At 44.6% G+C, this 15780-nt stretch overlaps 1 protein-coding gene across 5 annotated transcripts in view; it reads right to left on the bottom strand.

Moving 5' to 3' along the window:
• Positions 1-9906: 9906 nt before the first annotated feature.
• Positions 9907-15780, bottom strand: part of ERG (ETS transcription factor ERG) — a 138802-nt gene continuing 132928 nt past the window's right edge. For all 5 annotated transcript variants that reach the window (XM_075263540.1, XM_075263541.1, XM_075263543.1 and 2 more), the window contains one exon: positions 9907-14377. In XM_075263540.1, the coding sequence (XP_075119641.1) occupies positions 13857-14377 (521 nt within the window). In that variant the 3' untranslated portion in view covers positions 9907-13856. The remainder of the gene's footprint in view (positions 14378-15780) is intronic.

The following is a 15780-nucleotide window of genomic DNA, read 5'->3' on the forward strand; positions in this document are numbered from 1 at the left end:
CTCTGCCCCCAGATTCATGTCCCCCATCTCTGCCCCCAGATTCATGTCCCCCATCTCTGCCCCCAGATTCATGTCCCTCCTTCTCTGTCCCCAGATTCATGTCCCCCATCTCTGCCCCCAGATTCATGTCCCCCATCTCTGCCCCCAGATTCATGTCCCTCCTTCTCTGTCCCCAGATTCATGTCCCCCATCTCTGCCCCCAGTTTCATGTCCCTCCTTCTCTGCCCCCAGATTCATGTCCCTCCTTCTCTGTCCCCAGATTCATGTCCCCCATCTCTGCCCCCAGATTCATGTCCCCCATCTCTGCCCCCAGATTCATGTCCCCCATCTCTGCCCCCAGATTCATGTCCCCCATCTCTGCCCCCAGATTCATGTCCCTCCATCTCTGCCCCCAGATTCATGTCCCCCATCTCTGCCCCCAGATTCATGTCCCTCCATCTCTGCCCCCAGATTCATGTCCCCCATCTCTGCCCCCAGATTCATGTCCCTCCATCTCTGCCCCCAGATTCATGTCCCTCCATCTCTGCCCCCAGATTCATGTCCCCCATCTCTGCCCCCAGATTCATGTCCCTCCATCTCTGTCCCCAGATTCATGTCCCCTCCATCACTACCCCCAGATTCCTGTCCCTCCATCTCTGCCCCCAGATTCATGTCCCCTCCATCACTACCCCCAGATTCATGTCCCTCCATCTCTGCCCCCAGATTAATGTCCCCTCCTTCTCTGCCCCCAGATTCATGTCCCCCATCTCTGCCCCCAGATTCATGTCCCCCATCTCTGCCCCCAGTTTCATGTCCCTCCATCTCTGCCCCCAGATTCATGTCCCCTCCATCACTGCCCCCAGATTCATGTCCCCTCCATCTCTGCCCCCAGATTCATGTCCCCCATCTCTGCCCCCAGATTCATGTCCCTCCATCTCTGCCCCCAGATTCATGTCCTCTCCATCTCTTCCCCCAGATTCATGTCCCCCCATCTCTGCCCCCAGATTCATGTCCTCTCCATCTCTGCCCCAGATTCATGTCCTCTCCATCTCTGCCCCCAGATTCATGTCCCCCATCTCTGCCCCCAGATTTATGTCCCTCCATCTCTGCCCCCAGATTCATGTTCTCTCCATCTCTGCCCCAGATTCATGTCCTCTCCATCTCTGCCCCCAGATTCATGTCCCCCATCTCTGCCCCCAGATTTATGTCCCTCCATCTCTGCCCCCAGATTCATGTCCTCTCCATCTCTGCCCCCAGATTCATGTCCCTCCATCTCTGCCCCCAGATTCATGTCCCCACATCTCTTCCCCCAGATTCATGTCCCCCCATCTCTTCCCCCAGATTCATGTCCCCCCATCTCCTCCCCCAGATTAATGTCCCCCCATCTCTGCCCCAGATTCATGTCCTCTCCATCTCTGCCCCCAGTGTCATGCCGTCCTCTCCTTCATCTGCCCCCAGTTTCACGTTTTACCTCAGTGTACACATTACACTTACCTTCTCCTCATTCCCCCACTGCTCTCTCTGCGCCTCTCTCTCTCGCACTCAGTTGTAGACGCGATGTGACATCGTCACATCACATCTACACAGCCAGTAGACGGCGTGCAGCGGCGAAGAGAGAAGCTGAACTGTGACGGCTCCTTGCTTTAGCCGGGTATGCATTCAATTCAGATCTGCGTCCTCTGGACGCAGATCTGAGTTGAAATCGGGACATACCTCCCTCCAAACGGGACCGCGGGACACGTCACCGAAATCGTGAATGTCCCGCTGAAATCGGGACAGTTGGGAGGTATGCATGTGTCCTCAATTTTTCCCAGCTCTTCTAGTGTAACATCCAGCATAATATAAGCCACCACATCCTTCTTAAAGGGGAAGTCCATTTGAAATTTCATACAGTTCTGGAATATGTGAACATTTTGGCTTACTGTGTCCTGCTCTGACCCCTTAGGCCCTGCACTAGGTATAACTCAGTGTCTTAGGTTAGGAGTGTCCCTGACAAGGTGTGGTATGAACCCTTGTGCACAGTCTGTCTTGGCTCTGGGGGATATTACGCTATAGTCACATATATAACATGTACTGATTTCTCCATCCATGACATTATGTCTTCTATACATTCTCCTCCGTTCACTTATTAGGTGTTGTGTAGTCTCCACTTATGCAATGTGCTTCAGTTGTTGCATCTTTCATTGTGCAATGCTCTGCAGGATGTCATCTCATGTTACACCTTCTCACGCAGAGATATATATACTGTATATAGATATGTAATCATATACAGACCAGGATAGTCATTTATCACCCCTTCATTGTCTAGGACCCCCCTTATCCATTTTCCCTGCTAGGAGGTATGGAGGTCAGAGCAGCGCCCCCTCAGTTCATCTGTATATTACATGGACAGACTTTTGATTTCGTCAAGAGATTTATCCGTAAGTGGTTTTATTACTTTTTACACTTGATGTAAGGATCAGAAGAGACCCGAAGAAGGCCGAAGACATCGGGGAACTTGCACTGGATGCCACAAATATTGGGGTTTATTACTTTACCCCAGGGCCTCCGCTTGTTATACTCTGAAGAGTCCCCAATTCAGACAGAACAAGTGTGACCCTGTAATAATAAGGAATAGCAGAGTCATTCTATAGATGGAGCTGCAGTGACATCTAGTGGTCACAGTGCTGCCACTACAGCTGTAACTTTAACATTGGCCAATAGAGGGCAGTAAAGCGACATTACAAACCATTAACTATATTGACTTGAAGAGGAACTTAAAGGGAGTGTGTTAGCAGAAAATAATTTATTTTTTAATCAAGTTTTCATTTTAAACAGGTTTTTAAAGAATTTTTGGTATATATTTAAAGTAATAACAACTAAGCCTAATAATAGTCTGACACCTGTCAATTCTGTAGGGGTTTTCTTTGCAGCACTCACCTGATTTACATCACAGACAGGATTACAATAGAAGATAACACCTCTATAGATAACACTACTGAGCCATAATTACATCACTACTGACAATAGATGATGTCACAGTTTATCCCCCTGCACAAAATCTTTCCTATAGACCTCATTGAGTCTATTGCTGGCCGTAGCCATGAGAGTGCTGTAAAGCAAATCACTAAATGCTGTTAATAGAGCAGAGGAGAAGCTCAGGTAATATGGCCGCCCCCACCCATAAGAATAACATGAATGGATGGCGCTGTGCTTGATAAGAAGCGAAGAGTCTTCAGTGCTCACGAGAATGCTGCAGCCTCTTCAAACAGCCGGGGCTGGGGGCCAAGGTTGGGTCCGGGTGTCAGACCCCTGTTGATCATTATTTGGTGACCTATACCAGTCAGGTGGGGGTCACTAAACTCATTGACATCCCCTGTGTGACTGCTGCTGCAGAGATCCGAGGCTGCAGACATGACAATGGACACCAGAACACAACGAGGACAATCTGGCCATGAGTCCAAACAACATCTACATGTAGAATAGAAGGGGCTCAGATCTTGCTTCATCCCACAAGGTTTGCCCAGCAATTTGGTTCAGACCAAACAAACCCAAAATGGAAGAGCTATTATTATACTGTATACTGTATATCAGAATAATCGGATGCGCAGGGCAAGGGATTAAGTGTTACTCTCCTCTCCTGGGCTCCAGGATTGGTCTTCAGGACTCAAAAATGCTATGTATGATGTCAGAGACTGCTGAGGCCCGGGATTGGCTGGAATTTGTTGGAGAGCAATCTGTGATGTCACTCGCATACTGTACGTCACCAATCCCTCTCCAGCAACTGTTGAAGCCGTTGATGGGCCTCAGTGGTCAGGTGGGGGTGCAATGGTCCCAGGGACTGATATACGGGCTGTATCCAAACAGGCAGCAACAGTGGACACTTAAGTGTTGGAGACTGGGGAGTGTGTGCTTAATACTACACCTGTCCCAGATCCCTCTGGAGTTTGTTCATTTCCTGGACAATCCCTTTAAGCTGGGTGTATGTCCCTGACTTCTTGCAGTCCCTGCATAGAGAGCTTCTGTTTATGGCTGTACCCCTCTATACCTATCAGTAAGTGCACTCTGATTTTCACCAACATATTTATCCGTCAATTTTTTTTCCTCATAGCCGGACATCAGGGAAGAATGGAAAAAATAAAATCTAAAAATGACCTCATGTGATAGTTGGATCAACTTGTCAGAAGACAGACGTAAGCAGGTATATAAGGGGGGCTTGTGTGTTTAATGAGTCACCCATTACGTGCTACTTATGTAAGACTATAGAGGCTGGAACCAGCAGGCCATGACCCCACCTGGGGAGACCGGACCCTTGTACCCTGGAGTAAAGATGAAGTTCCTGGTTACCACCGTGGGTCTGTCTATGTGCTGTGCTGGTCTGTAAGAGTCGAAAATTGGGTGCGATCCTGCAAGTGAAAAATCACTACATGTGTTATTGTGATAGTTGTCAATGGAGGCCTCAGGAAAACCTCAGTGTGGTCCTGAAAGGTTGACCATAATCAAGATGCTTCAATGCTTCCTATTATTATTATTAGTGTTATTAATAGAGATGAGCGAACACTGGTCGATCGACTATCAGGCCGTTTGAGGTATTCGTTTGCAATCGAATACTACGCGGAATACGCAGTAAAAATTCGTATCCCCTCCCACCTTTTTTTGCACCAATAACTGTGCAGGGGAGGTGGGACAGGAAATACGACAACGGAGGCATAGAAAAAAATTGAAAAAACACATTGGCTGCCGAAAACATGTTACCTCCCATTTATAAGAATAGCCAGCGCCATCTTTGTGTCATTTGCGGTGAGAGATAGGGAGAGAGAGATCTGCTGAGGGCTAGATAGCGTCCAGTAGGCAGGGAAAAACGGAAAAACAACAACAGCTCTTTTCAGAGCTATATACTGCAGGGAGAGGAGTTGAGATTTCATCAGGGTGTCTCCCCAAATCAAGGATACGGAGCAATTCAGTCCAGCGATATACGCTCAACCCAGCTTTACAGGTAGTGTCCCCCCAAACACCTAACAGGGATACAGAGCAATTCAGTCCAGCCAGATACGCTCAACCCAGCTTTGCAGGCAGTGTGTAACCCCAAAACAGGGATACAGAGCAATTACGCCTGGCTATGTATACTCAATCCAGATATCCAGGGTGTGTACCCCCAAAACCTAGGTGGGAGACACCGAAATTCAGTCAGGCTATGTACGCTCAATCCAGATATTGACGGTGTGTAACCCCAAAACCTAGGTGGGAGACACAGAAATTCAGTCAGGCTATGTACGCTGAATCCAATTTTTAAGGGTCTACCCCACAAAGCTAAGTGGGAGACAGCCGTTCATTCAGTCAGGCCATGTATGGTCAAACCTTTTTTTAATGATGTACTCCCTGAAGCTAAGTGTGATACACAGCAATTCAGTCACGCTATATAAACTCAATCCAATTTTTAGGGGACTACCCCCCAAAAGCTAAGTGGGATACACAGCAAATCAGTCATGCTATATAAGCTCAATTCAATTTGTGGTCAATCCAGTATTGTTTGCTCTCCATGATGTGAACTATGCCTTTGTCTCTTGAAAAGCAACTCAACATGACGTCAGCCATATGTGCCAGTGTGTTACTTGGCATGACTTCGTTGCCCCTAACTGTAAGGGTCACTCTCCATTTCCTCCATTTTCCACTCCCCTTCACACCATCCGTGCTGAAGCAATGGGATGCACTGAACTTCACCCTCAAGCCTCGTGTGGGACAGTGACATGAAATGCCACTTCATCTCCCTCATCTTCCTCCACCAGCCAACGATGCGAAGATGACAGGAGTGTGCTCTGAATGTTTTGGAGTTTGAGGAGGTGGAAGAATTGTAGAGGGTAAGCAGACACATCAAACTTCATGTCAGGGTGCTTTACACTGCTGGACATGAAAATGATGGGTCTATCCAGTGGCTGTTCATTTTGATCAGCGTCAGCCGGTCACCACTGTCAGCTGACAGCTGTGCTTATCCGTGATGATGCCACCGGCTGCGCTGAATACATTTTCCGATGGCATGCTGGCGTCAAGGCAGGAAAGGACCTCCAAAGTTCCAGCCACAAATCCAACTTGGAGACCCACTAAATGTAAGGCGCAGAGGACTCGGAGAGGACAGTGCTGTGGTCGGCCATGTACTCCGCAACATGCACCTATACTTGTCCCTCCTGGTGACACTATGCCCCTCAGTGGCGGTAGTTTGGCCAGGGGGTGTCATTAACGTGTCCCAGACCTTGGAGAGTGTACCCCTGGTGGGTGTGGACCAGATGGCAGTTGTTAGCCTGTTGGAGGAATTAGTCTGGCAAAATAGGCGAGTTTTGCATGAGTGACTAGTACACGGAAAATCTTTGGCCTTGCTGCCTCTGGATATGCCTCTGCCTCTAGCCACCTTTTTTGCTGCTGCGTTTGCATCCACATCTACACTGCTTTCGCCCCTGGACATCACCCCAGTCCATGCCTCTCCCTCTAGCTACCTTTTTTCCTGCTTAGCTTGCCTCCACATCTACACTGCTTTCGAACCTAGACATCACCCCTGTCCATTTAGGGTCGGTGGCCTCGTTGTCCACCAACTCCTCTTTCAATTGCTCTCTCTCCTCTTACTGCAAACCGCAAATGACAACAGCCTGCCCTGATGGCAACTGTATCTCATCATCATCACTGAGGATGGAAAATGTTGGTTGCGGGTCCACAACCACAAAATTGCCAGGTGATGGCGGATGCTCTAATGTTTGGGCATCAGTACACACAAAGTCGTCTGGTAGCTCCTGGGATTCTGGAAGTGGTTCAACAGAGGGAGAGACAGTAAAAGGACCCGAAAATAGATCCTGGGAGGGGGCAAGGGTGGGATGACTCTGTTGGGAAGATTGCGCATGTTGGGAGGAAGGAGGGTCAGACTCTTCGGTATGAACACGACTGCAGGTAGTGGCTGACTGGCTGGTTGAAAAGCAGCTGGAAGCATTATCCGCTAGCCATTGTAACACCTGTTCCTGGTGCTCGGGCCTGGTCTGCGTTGTACCCTGCACCCTGCTTAACGCAGCTGTCATATCAGGAATTGTGATGAGCGCACGCTAATGTTTCTTGTCCAGTGGAAAGGATGGGATAGGATTTCACATAAGTTTGCCACCCATGGAAACTCATGGTGCAGAAACTGAGGGAGCTGACTTTGATGAACCCTTGGGTTTTGGAGATGGAACTCCATCAAAGGTCTCTGCTGCTCACACACCCTGCTCAACATACGGTATCTAGGGTTTCAGCGTGTGGTGACCTCACACAACAGCCGGTGCTTCAGGCAGATGTGTTACTGGAGTGTATTGAGGCTATCAGCAGCTACTGTAGACTTGCCAAAGTGGGCGCACAAGCGCCGCACTTTAACCAGTAGCTTGTGTAAATTGGGGTACGTTCTTAGAAGCCCCTTCACATTCATCTCAGCAAAACTGACCAAAAACCTCTGGAGGAATACAAGAAGTGTCTAAAGGCCTGAAGGATGGAGCTATGCCCCCTCTCGGGTCGGGGAGGGTCTCCGGACGTAGAAAGTAAAATGTCTTCTATGTGGAGACCAGACAACCAGACAGCTGAATGTGTACTAGAACAATCCATTGTGACTCTTCTCCTGTACAGTATATGGCCAGTCCATCATCATAATTTGGAGAGATTGTTAAGAAGTAGAGATGAGTGAACACTGTTCGAAACGGCTGTTTCGAATAGCACGCACCCATAGGAATGAATGGAGTCGGCCGGCATGCAGACCTTGCCGGCGGCCGGCCGCTTAACCCTCTGTGTGCCGGCTATGTCCATTCATTCCTATGGGTGCGTGCTATTCGAAACAGCCGTTTCGAACAGTGTTCGCTCATCTCTATTAAGAAGGATTAATTCATGATATTGTATCACAGAGTGATCTGCTATATGTTTCTGTGTGTGGACACCTAGTGGTTGTGATGTGAATTACAGCCTTCCAAGGGTTTTGTTGTCAGGTCAAAATATTGGGTTGAATTGCTTTGTGGGTGGATATATAGAGAAGGGGGGGGGGAGCTACACATCTGTATAGAGAAGGGGGGCTTATTCCATTAATGAGATGAGCAGTTGTGTGTCTAAACACATCTGTATCTAATTTCTTCCTGAATTTAGATACACTTAATTAGTCTCATAGTTACTGTTTGATGTCTGCAGAGATCCATTGTTTGGGACCACCAATCAGGACCTGTCACATAAGACACTGCTGTCCATGGGACGCCTGGTCAAGTAAATGTAGATCATGGTGGGGGATACTTACCAAAGCTGCTGTGATACAGACCTCACCAGAGACAATACAGGTAGTGCCCTATGTGGTAAGGCCCACCACTAGTGTGTTCATGGTGATACTGAGGGATTACATTGATAGATCACTTGATGTTGATATACCCCCCATGTCTCCCCTCTCCTGGGTGTCTGACAGATCCTCTGTGTCATTTTCAGGCCTCTTCTGGCCTCTGGGTGATGTCACATGTCCCAGGGTTACCACTAAGACCTGTGATTGGGCCTCAGTGCTGACCTTAAGGTGTGTGATGTCAGCCAGAGACCAGAAGAGGCCTGAAAAGGATACCAGGGGACCGCCAGACCCCAAAAGGAAGGGCAGAGAGGGGGCAGAGTGAGTATAACTGTTATTTTTACTCACCTTCCCGGGGTCTTCATTTATTATATTCGGAGAAGGCCCAGAATATAATAGTGTCTTGGCCCTGAGTATAGAATGCATGTTGGAAAAGCATGTATGTGTTTACAAGTTTTAGATACATATGAGATGCCTGTACTGGTGTGATGTCATATATATCTCAAATCAAATAAGCTTCATTGGCACGTCCAAATAGATATTTGGCATTACCAAAGCTAGTAAAGTGTGTGTGGGGGGGGGGAGAGTTGGGGTTGGGGGGAGAGTGGTGGGTATGAGGGGGGAGTGATTTGGGGTATAACAGTCCGTGGGGTCTCATCTTCCTCTTAGTTGGTGATGGCTGGACACGTATTGGGCAGCGATCTCCACAGTGGACTCCTCTTCTCCCAGTAGGATGTAGAGTTTCCTCTTCTCATCTGCAGATGTGAAGTCTGGGATGTGGGCAGAGAGTCTTTGGTAGTAGACGGCCCTCACAGCTGAGCATTTGGTGCAGTGTAGCAGGAAGTGGGTCTCATCATATATATATCTTGTCTAGATAGATAGATAGATAGATAGATAGGAGATAGATAGATAGATAGATAGATAGATAGATAGATAGATAGATAGATAGATAGATAGATAATAAATATTTGATCCATGATAGATATAAGATAGATAGATAGATAGATAGATAGATAGATAGATAGATAGATAGATAGATAGATAGATAGATGATAGATAGATAGGAGATAGATAGATGATAGATAGATAGATAGATAGATAGATAGATAGATGATAGATAGATAGATAGATAGATAGATAGATAGATAGATAGATAATAGATAGATAGATAATACATATTTGATCCATGATAGATAGATAGATAGATAGATAGATAAGAGAGAGAGAGATAGATAGATAGATAGATAGATAGATAGATAGATAAGAGAGAGATAGATAGATAGATAGATAGATAGATAGATAGAAAGATAAGAGAGAGAGAGATAGATAGATACATAGATAGATAATGGGATAGATAGATAGATAGATAGATAGATAGATAGATAGATAGATAGATAGATATGAGATAGATAGATAGATAGATAGATAGATAGAAGATAGATAGATAGATAGATAGATAGATAGATAGGAGATAGATAGATAGATAGATAGATAGATATGAGATAGATAGATAGATAGATAGACTGTACCTTCCATTACCATCACACACTTTCCATACACATATATCCGCCACCATTTGCAGTAAAACAGACGGACACCTCCGGGTTATTTTCATGATTTTATTGGTTTAGATAATGAATTACTTAAATAATATTTAGTACTGCTGCTTTAGACAAAGTTTTTTTCCTTTGAAGACATCTAAGAAGCTGCCGTAACTGCAACAAGTCTCTGCTTAGTGTTAGGTTCCAGGATTTAGCTAAACCTTCTTACATAGCACATACATGTAGTGGTCCATAAAACAGAGAAGGCACAATGTGATATTGTCAATACACAGATTCATCTACAGGTCCGAAAATACACAGCCGCTCCCCGCTATAGATATATCTGCCTGCCATGATGTGATGTCCACCATCAGAGGGAACATTCCCACCACCACCCTATCCTTGTCCCATAGGAGGGGGCAAATAATATCGACATCCTTTCCACTGCCGGCTGCTATTATTTCATTATTGTAAATGTTCTTTACTGTGTCTGAATGACAGGCACAAGTTCTTGAAATACAATGTATCTGCTCAGGGGCTCTTATCACATGCCAAGGGTAGAAGAAGAACCGAACAAGGTCTTCTGGGTTACATAAGAGGGTAGTTTTAGTTACAATATTGCTTAAGGTGTGAACAAACACTTAGCCAATGAGACTGACCATTAAAGGGTTATCTGAGATTGAATAGTGCCACTCTTGTCTGGAGGTTGTGTCTGGTATTGCACTTCTTATTAATTAATATTAGCACATCCTATGGAGATCAGTGGAACTGTTTCTAGGAAAATAACATTTAAAGGGAGTGTCACCAGAACCTGGAATATAACACCAGATAGATAGGTTAGGGTCTCCTGAATCAAACAGTATTTTCCCCTTGTAAATCAGGGCCTCCATTGCTGAGATATCGCCGTTTGTGTCAATGCACAAATGCGTTCTTTGGAGCAATGAGGGCGTGGTCGTTTACCTCTTTGTAGCAATGAGGGCGTGGTCGTTTACCTCTTTGTAGCAATGAGGGCGTGGTCGGTTACCTCTTTGGAGCAATGAGGGTGTGGCCGTTTACCTCTTTGGAGCAATGAGGGTGTGGTCGTTTACCTCTTTGTAGCAATGAGGGTGTGGCCGGTTACCTCTTTGTAGCAATGGGGGTGTGGCCGTTTACCTCTTTGGAGCAATGAGGGTGTGGCCGGTTACCTTTTTGGAGCAATGGCAGCGCCCTCATTTGTCTAAAGCGCATTCTGCTTTTAACAAAAAAGCAATATCTCGGCACCGGAAACCCAAATTTATAAGGGGAAAATACCGTTTGCTTCAGGTGACCATAACCTATCCATTGGCAGGGTTAATATGCCAGGCTCTGGCACCGGTGTGGTTATATTTTCATTGTACCTCTTTGTGACCAATCTAAATCACTCAGTCGATTCTGAAGCAGTCACAGAAGTCACTTTTGGTCCTTAAAACTGATTTTTTTGGGATTTAGAAACTCCATATTAAAATATCCCATTAGGGTATTCTGTGCTAATAATAGGATTTGAGGTCCTACATTTAGGCTCCTCATCTATTAGCCAGAACAGAGAGCAGCTACAAAGAGCGTCTCTATCTCTGGAGGATTCAGACTGTCCACTCATTACATGAACAGCCCATTAATTTCAATGGAAAGAGTGCAATTCTTCACTTCCCCTGTGGGGGCACTGTAGGAAATGTAATGCTTCTGCATTCCAGATCAGAATTGATCATTGGGGTCCCAGCATTAGGATACCCTATAGTCTCTTGACCGGCTCCTGCTGGTAGATGTTGGATTTCTAAAGGCCCAATTTTTGGTTTCCATAAGATCCATAAGGCATAAGTCATAAGTCAATGAAAACTTATAGTGAGTAAGGAGAAGTCAATAGAGTGAGTAGACACTATGTAAAGATTTACACAGTAAGGATCTGCAGAGCTGATCTGGAGAAAATATTGCAAGGGCTTTCCCAGTTGACCCCATGGGGCTACCATACCCAGAACAATGGCAATCAGTAGATCGTCAAGGCACGATTCTGAGAAGGGGTTGTCCTCTTGGGACTTCACCTTTAAGGCATTATATGGTAGGTAAGTAAGTTCATCCTGCTCATAATTTTTGCCTAAACTCAGAGGCACATTCTCAATACAAAAATTGGCGTAGCCATAACCCGCTATTGACCCATGACGTAAGGCACTCTGCTAGAGTTGGGAATGTTTTACCAAATTTTGGGAAAATAGATTGTCAATGAATGTTTTTGAATTATGAATATTCACACTCAAAAATGTTCTTGGCAGATATTTACAATGAGAGACACAAAGCATCGATTTCCAATCTTCCTGTAATTTTTTGGGGGGGTCGGTCGTAAAGTACCAATTGTGACTGAAAATTCCACAGATACACTTTTAAGAGAATTGAGGTCAGTCCGATATGAAAAAAATTGCGAAATGCACACTACTATCTAAATCTGAACTGCCATGCTAGGCCAAGCTTATCGTATTGCATACAAAGTTCATCCTAAGTACTATCGTCATACTGTAAACATTAAGCATACAGAGTATAAATCCAAGGCCACAATGTTTTTGTCGATTTTTTTTTGTTTTTTTGCTTGTTTTTTTTTTCTCTAAATGTCCCTTCTTTGTTTTCTTTGGTTGGCCGAGCTCAACTCGTAGTGTATAAATGCATAAGTTACATATAATTATATAAAAATGAAAAAATACCATTGACTTGTATACTTCAACCTGACGAGCGCACAGCGTTCGCGACTCAAATAAAACTGGCACCTGCTTCTACAAAAAAGTAAAAAAAAAAATTAAAAAAAACCCATAGAGTTCTGATTGTAAAAATTAAGGGAGCTTCATTTATAGTCAACCCAATCTCCCTTTACTAAAAAATAAAGCATTGAGTATAAATTCCACCCTGAGAGCACTGGCAGTGAAACTGGAGAAGGCCTCTATGGGGTTCCACCAACGGATATCGCTTAAGTCATCAGTGCCATGTTCAAATTTTTTTTATATGTTGCCTATGTCAACATGTACAGTCAAGCAACTGTAGTACAGCATTCTTCAACGGTATCAAAAAATGTATAAAAAATTCTGCATTTCTATATGAATAGAAACCTACTTGGCCCAAAAAGTTACAAACGTATGTTTTTGGGAAAAAAAAATAATCCTTCTTTTACATCAGCCGTAGCATCTCTATAGAAAATGTAGGGTGTAGTATACTGAAATAACAAATGAGGTCCTGCATGTTCCTTTAAATACCAGACGATTCCAGTTTTATATCATTATAGATAATTATTCTAATCTATACGGTCTCACCATTAACACCTAAAAAAAAATTTCTGAATATAAGAGGTCTCCTTCAATAACACTGGTCATAGTATAATAAAATACTGATAAAATCTCTCAAGCAAGTCTCAAAATTTTTTTTTTGTTAGTTTGTCGTATGGTTGTAAGTCCGCCATCAGCTTTGGAATTTCTCTTTCTTTACGTTCCGCTCTTCCTTCTATAGTTTCAGCTGAACCTTCCAGTCTACAGTTCCTTCCGAACACTTTCTTGGTTCCTCATAATGGCTCAATCAATCTTTAGGATACATCAAGGAATGTATGAAGTCTTCACAGTTATTCCCACAGTTCCTTTCTCCATCAAGTGAAAATTTTACCAAAATTTTGTAGCCATGATATTGTGTTGTTGTGCATTCCTCTTTAAATACAGGTAGTTTCTTTGTAAGCTGGTAGTCCCTGTTGTTTTTTTAATGCAGTTTTAATTTCCATAAAAGTTTTTATGTTCCCCTCATCACTATTTTTTGGTCATTCGGTCAATGGCTTCCTCTATCGAAAGCCGATAACACATATTGGTCCAATGCTCTGATGTCAACCTATATTACATCATTAGCATGTGAACTTCGTTAGTAAAATTGTCTTCATCGCTAACCTCTACAATGTTTTTTATGTGGCCAACCTCCGGAAGGCGTCGGTAAGACATTATGGTCTCCTTTCAGAGTCGTTGAAAAAATTATAATCCACAGTGATTATTTCCCCCCATTGAAAAAAATTAGTAGTAATTTGCAAGATGAGAAGCCATATGGCTGGCCGGAAGTCGGCTATTTGCATAGATACCCCCGGGTGGTGAATTCCAGTAAGGGTTTGGAGCTGCAAAAAAACTGGATGACGTCACAGGTAGAGTTGGTGGATGAGGAGCAACAAAGTTCATCTTCTGTGGATGGCCATGGTAAGAGCCCATGTAGGGAAGTTCTGTAGGGTACTTGTACATGGAGGACTCTGGTGGGTGAGGCTGTAGAGCTTGGGCGATACCATGAAAGTCAAACTTGTATGCATAGCGCTTGCCGTGGACTTTAGTCATAATGTTCTTGTCGTAGTAGTAACGGAGTGCACGGCTCAGCTTGTCATAGTTCATGTTGGGTTTGCTCTTTCTTTCGCCCCAACGTCTAGCTACTTCATCTGGGTCCGTCATCTTAAATTCGCCATTGGTTCCCTCCCAAGTGATACAGTTAGAGTTAGAACTATCGGATAGAAGTTCTAGGAGAAACTGCCATAGTTGGATTTGTCCACTACCTAAAAAGACCGGGAGGAAATAGTAAAGGAGAGAAATATATTAGTACTCTGATGTAGCATGGCGTCCCCAAAGTATTAGAGATTGTGCCCTGCATTTAAATACCCTGGCTAAGGGTAACCGGTTGGCACGCCCCTCCATGGCAACCAGGGAACATGATCTACTACCTCCACACCCCCTTAGCTACACCCCTCGCATTTAGAGTGCTTACAACATTATTGGTATTGGAAAATGGTTAGAACATTTGTCATCTCCCACCACTTAAAGGGAAGGTGTCACCAGACAAATTACCTATTTTTTTGAGAATAACATAATTTTAAAGAGTTTTGGTGAAGTTTTGAAAAATTATCCATGTTGTTGTCTATATTTTTTTTAAATTCCTAAAAATCCTGCAGTTCGGACTCTGGCCACTATGCCAAATAAGACCTCCTGTTTTCTGTAGGAGATTTCTTTGCAGCAGTTACCTCACTTACAACACACTGATGATCACAGAATCCACCAGTCACAATAAGTGATTTTACCGCTTATCTGCTCCCCCCACTCCATGGTGCCATGACCTCTGCACAGGTCACAAAACAGAAAACTCTCTGAATGAAGTTGAAATGTTCTGCTCCAGACCATTGTGTCCAGGGACCATGGTCCATCTCCAGGAGACAGAAAGTCACAAACTATTTTAGTCTTAGTGGCAACAATTATTATATTATACATTATAAATTATATTTATTACCTGTCCACTGGACATATCTGACCAGTGGGGGCTCCACTTATGGGACCTCCCACCAATCACTGGACTGGGGATCTCAGCTCCCCTCCATTCAATTGTGAAAGGAGTGTCAGTCAAGCATATGCTTATGAGCAGCAAGGAGCATTGTGGGCCAGGCAATCCCGTTCTAGTGATCGGTGGAGGTCCACCTATCTCGTGGAAAGGTGATAACTCTCGATTGTGGGACATCCCCTTTAAGAAGCCACTTCCTATTATATTTAATTCAACTGGCTATAGTGGAAAAAAGTGACCCAGATGGAGAACAGAACCTCTCTGCTGTGTATTAAACAAATGGACCCTGATATTTGGAAAATATGAAAATTCTCTCAAATTCGAAAAATTGTGATGAATTTAATTTTGTTCATTAAATATATTAAAGTATATGAATAATTTTGAAACCATTAGGCCCCGTTCAAACGGAGCATGGGATGGCGTATTTTGGTCCTGATTTTGACACGGGAAGCCGTGTGAGAATAGGACCAAAATGCGCCTGCCGCAACTGTCGCGGCTTCCAACAGTCGCGGCTTCCTGCTTCGGAGTAGGCCCAAATGAACGGTGCTGCTACGAGGCGGACGCCGGGGTTGGATCAGCCACGTAATCAGCCTGAAGAAAGGGCAGCCCGCTTCTTTGTTCCGTGAGCGG

The sequence above is a fragment of the Leptodactylus fuscus genome, chromosome 2 (assembly GCF_031893055.1).
Source record: "Leptodactylus fuscus isolate aLepFus1 chromosome 2, aLepFus1.hap2, whole genome shotgun sequence".
Taxonomy (NCBI): domain Eukaryota; kingdom Metazoa; phylum Chordata; class Amphibia; order Anura; family Leptodactylidae; genus Leptodactylus; species Leptodactylus fuscus.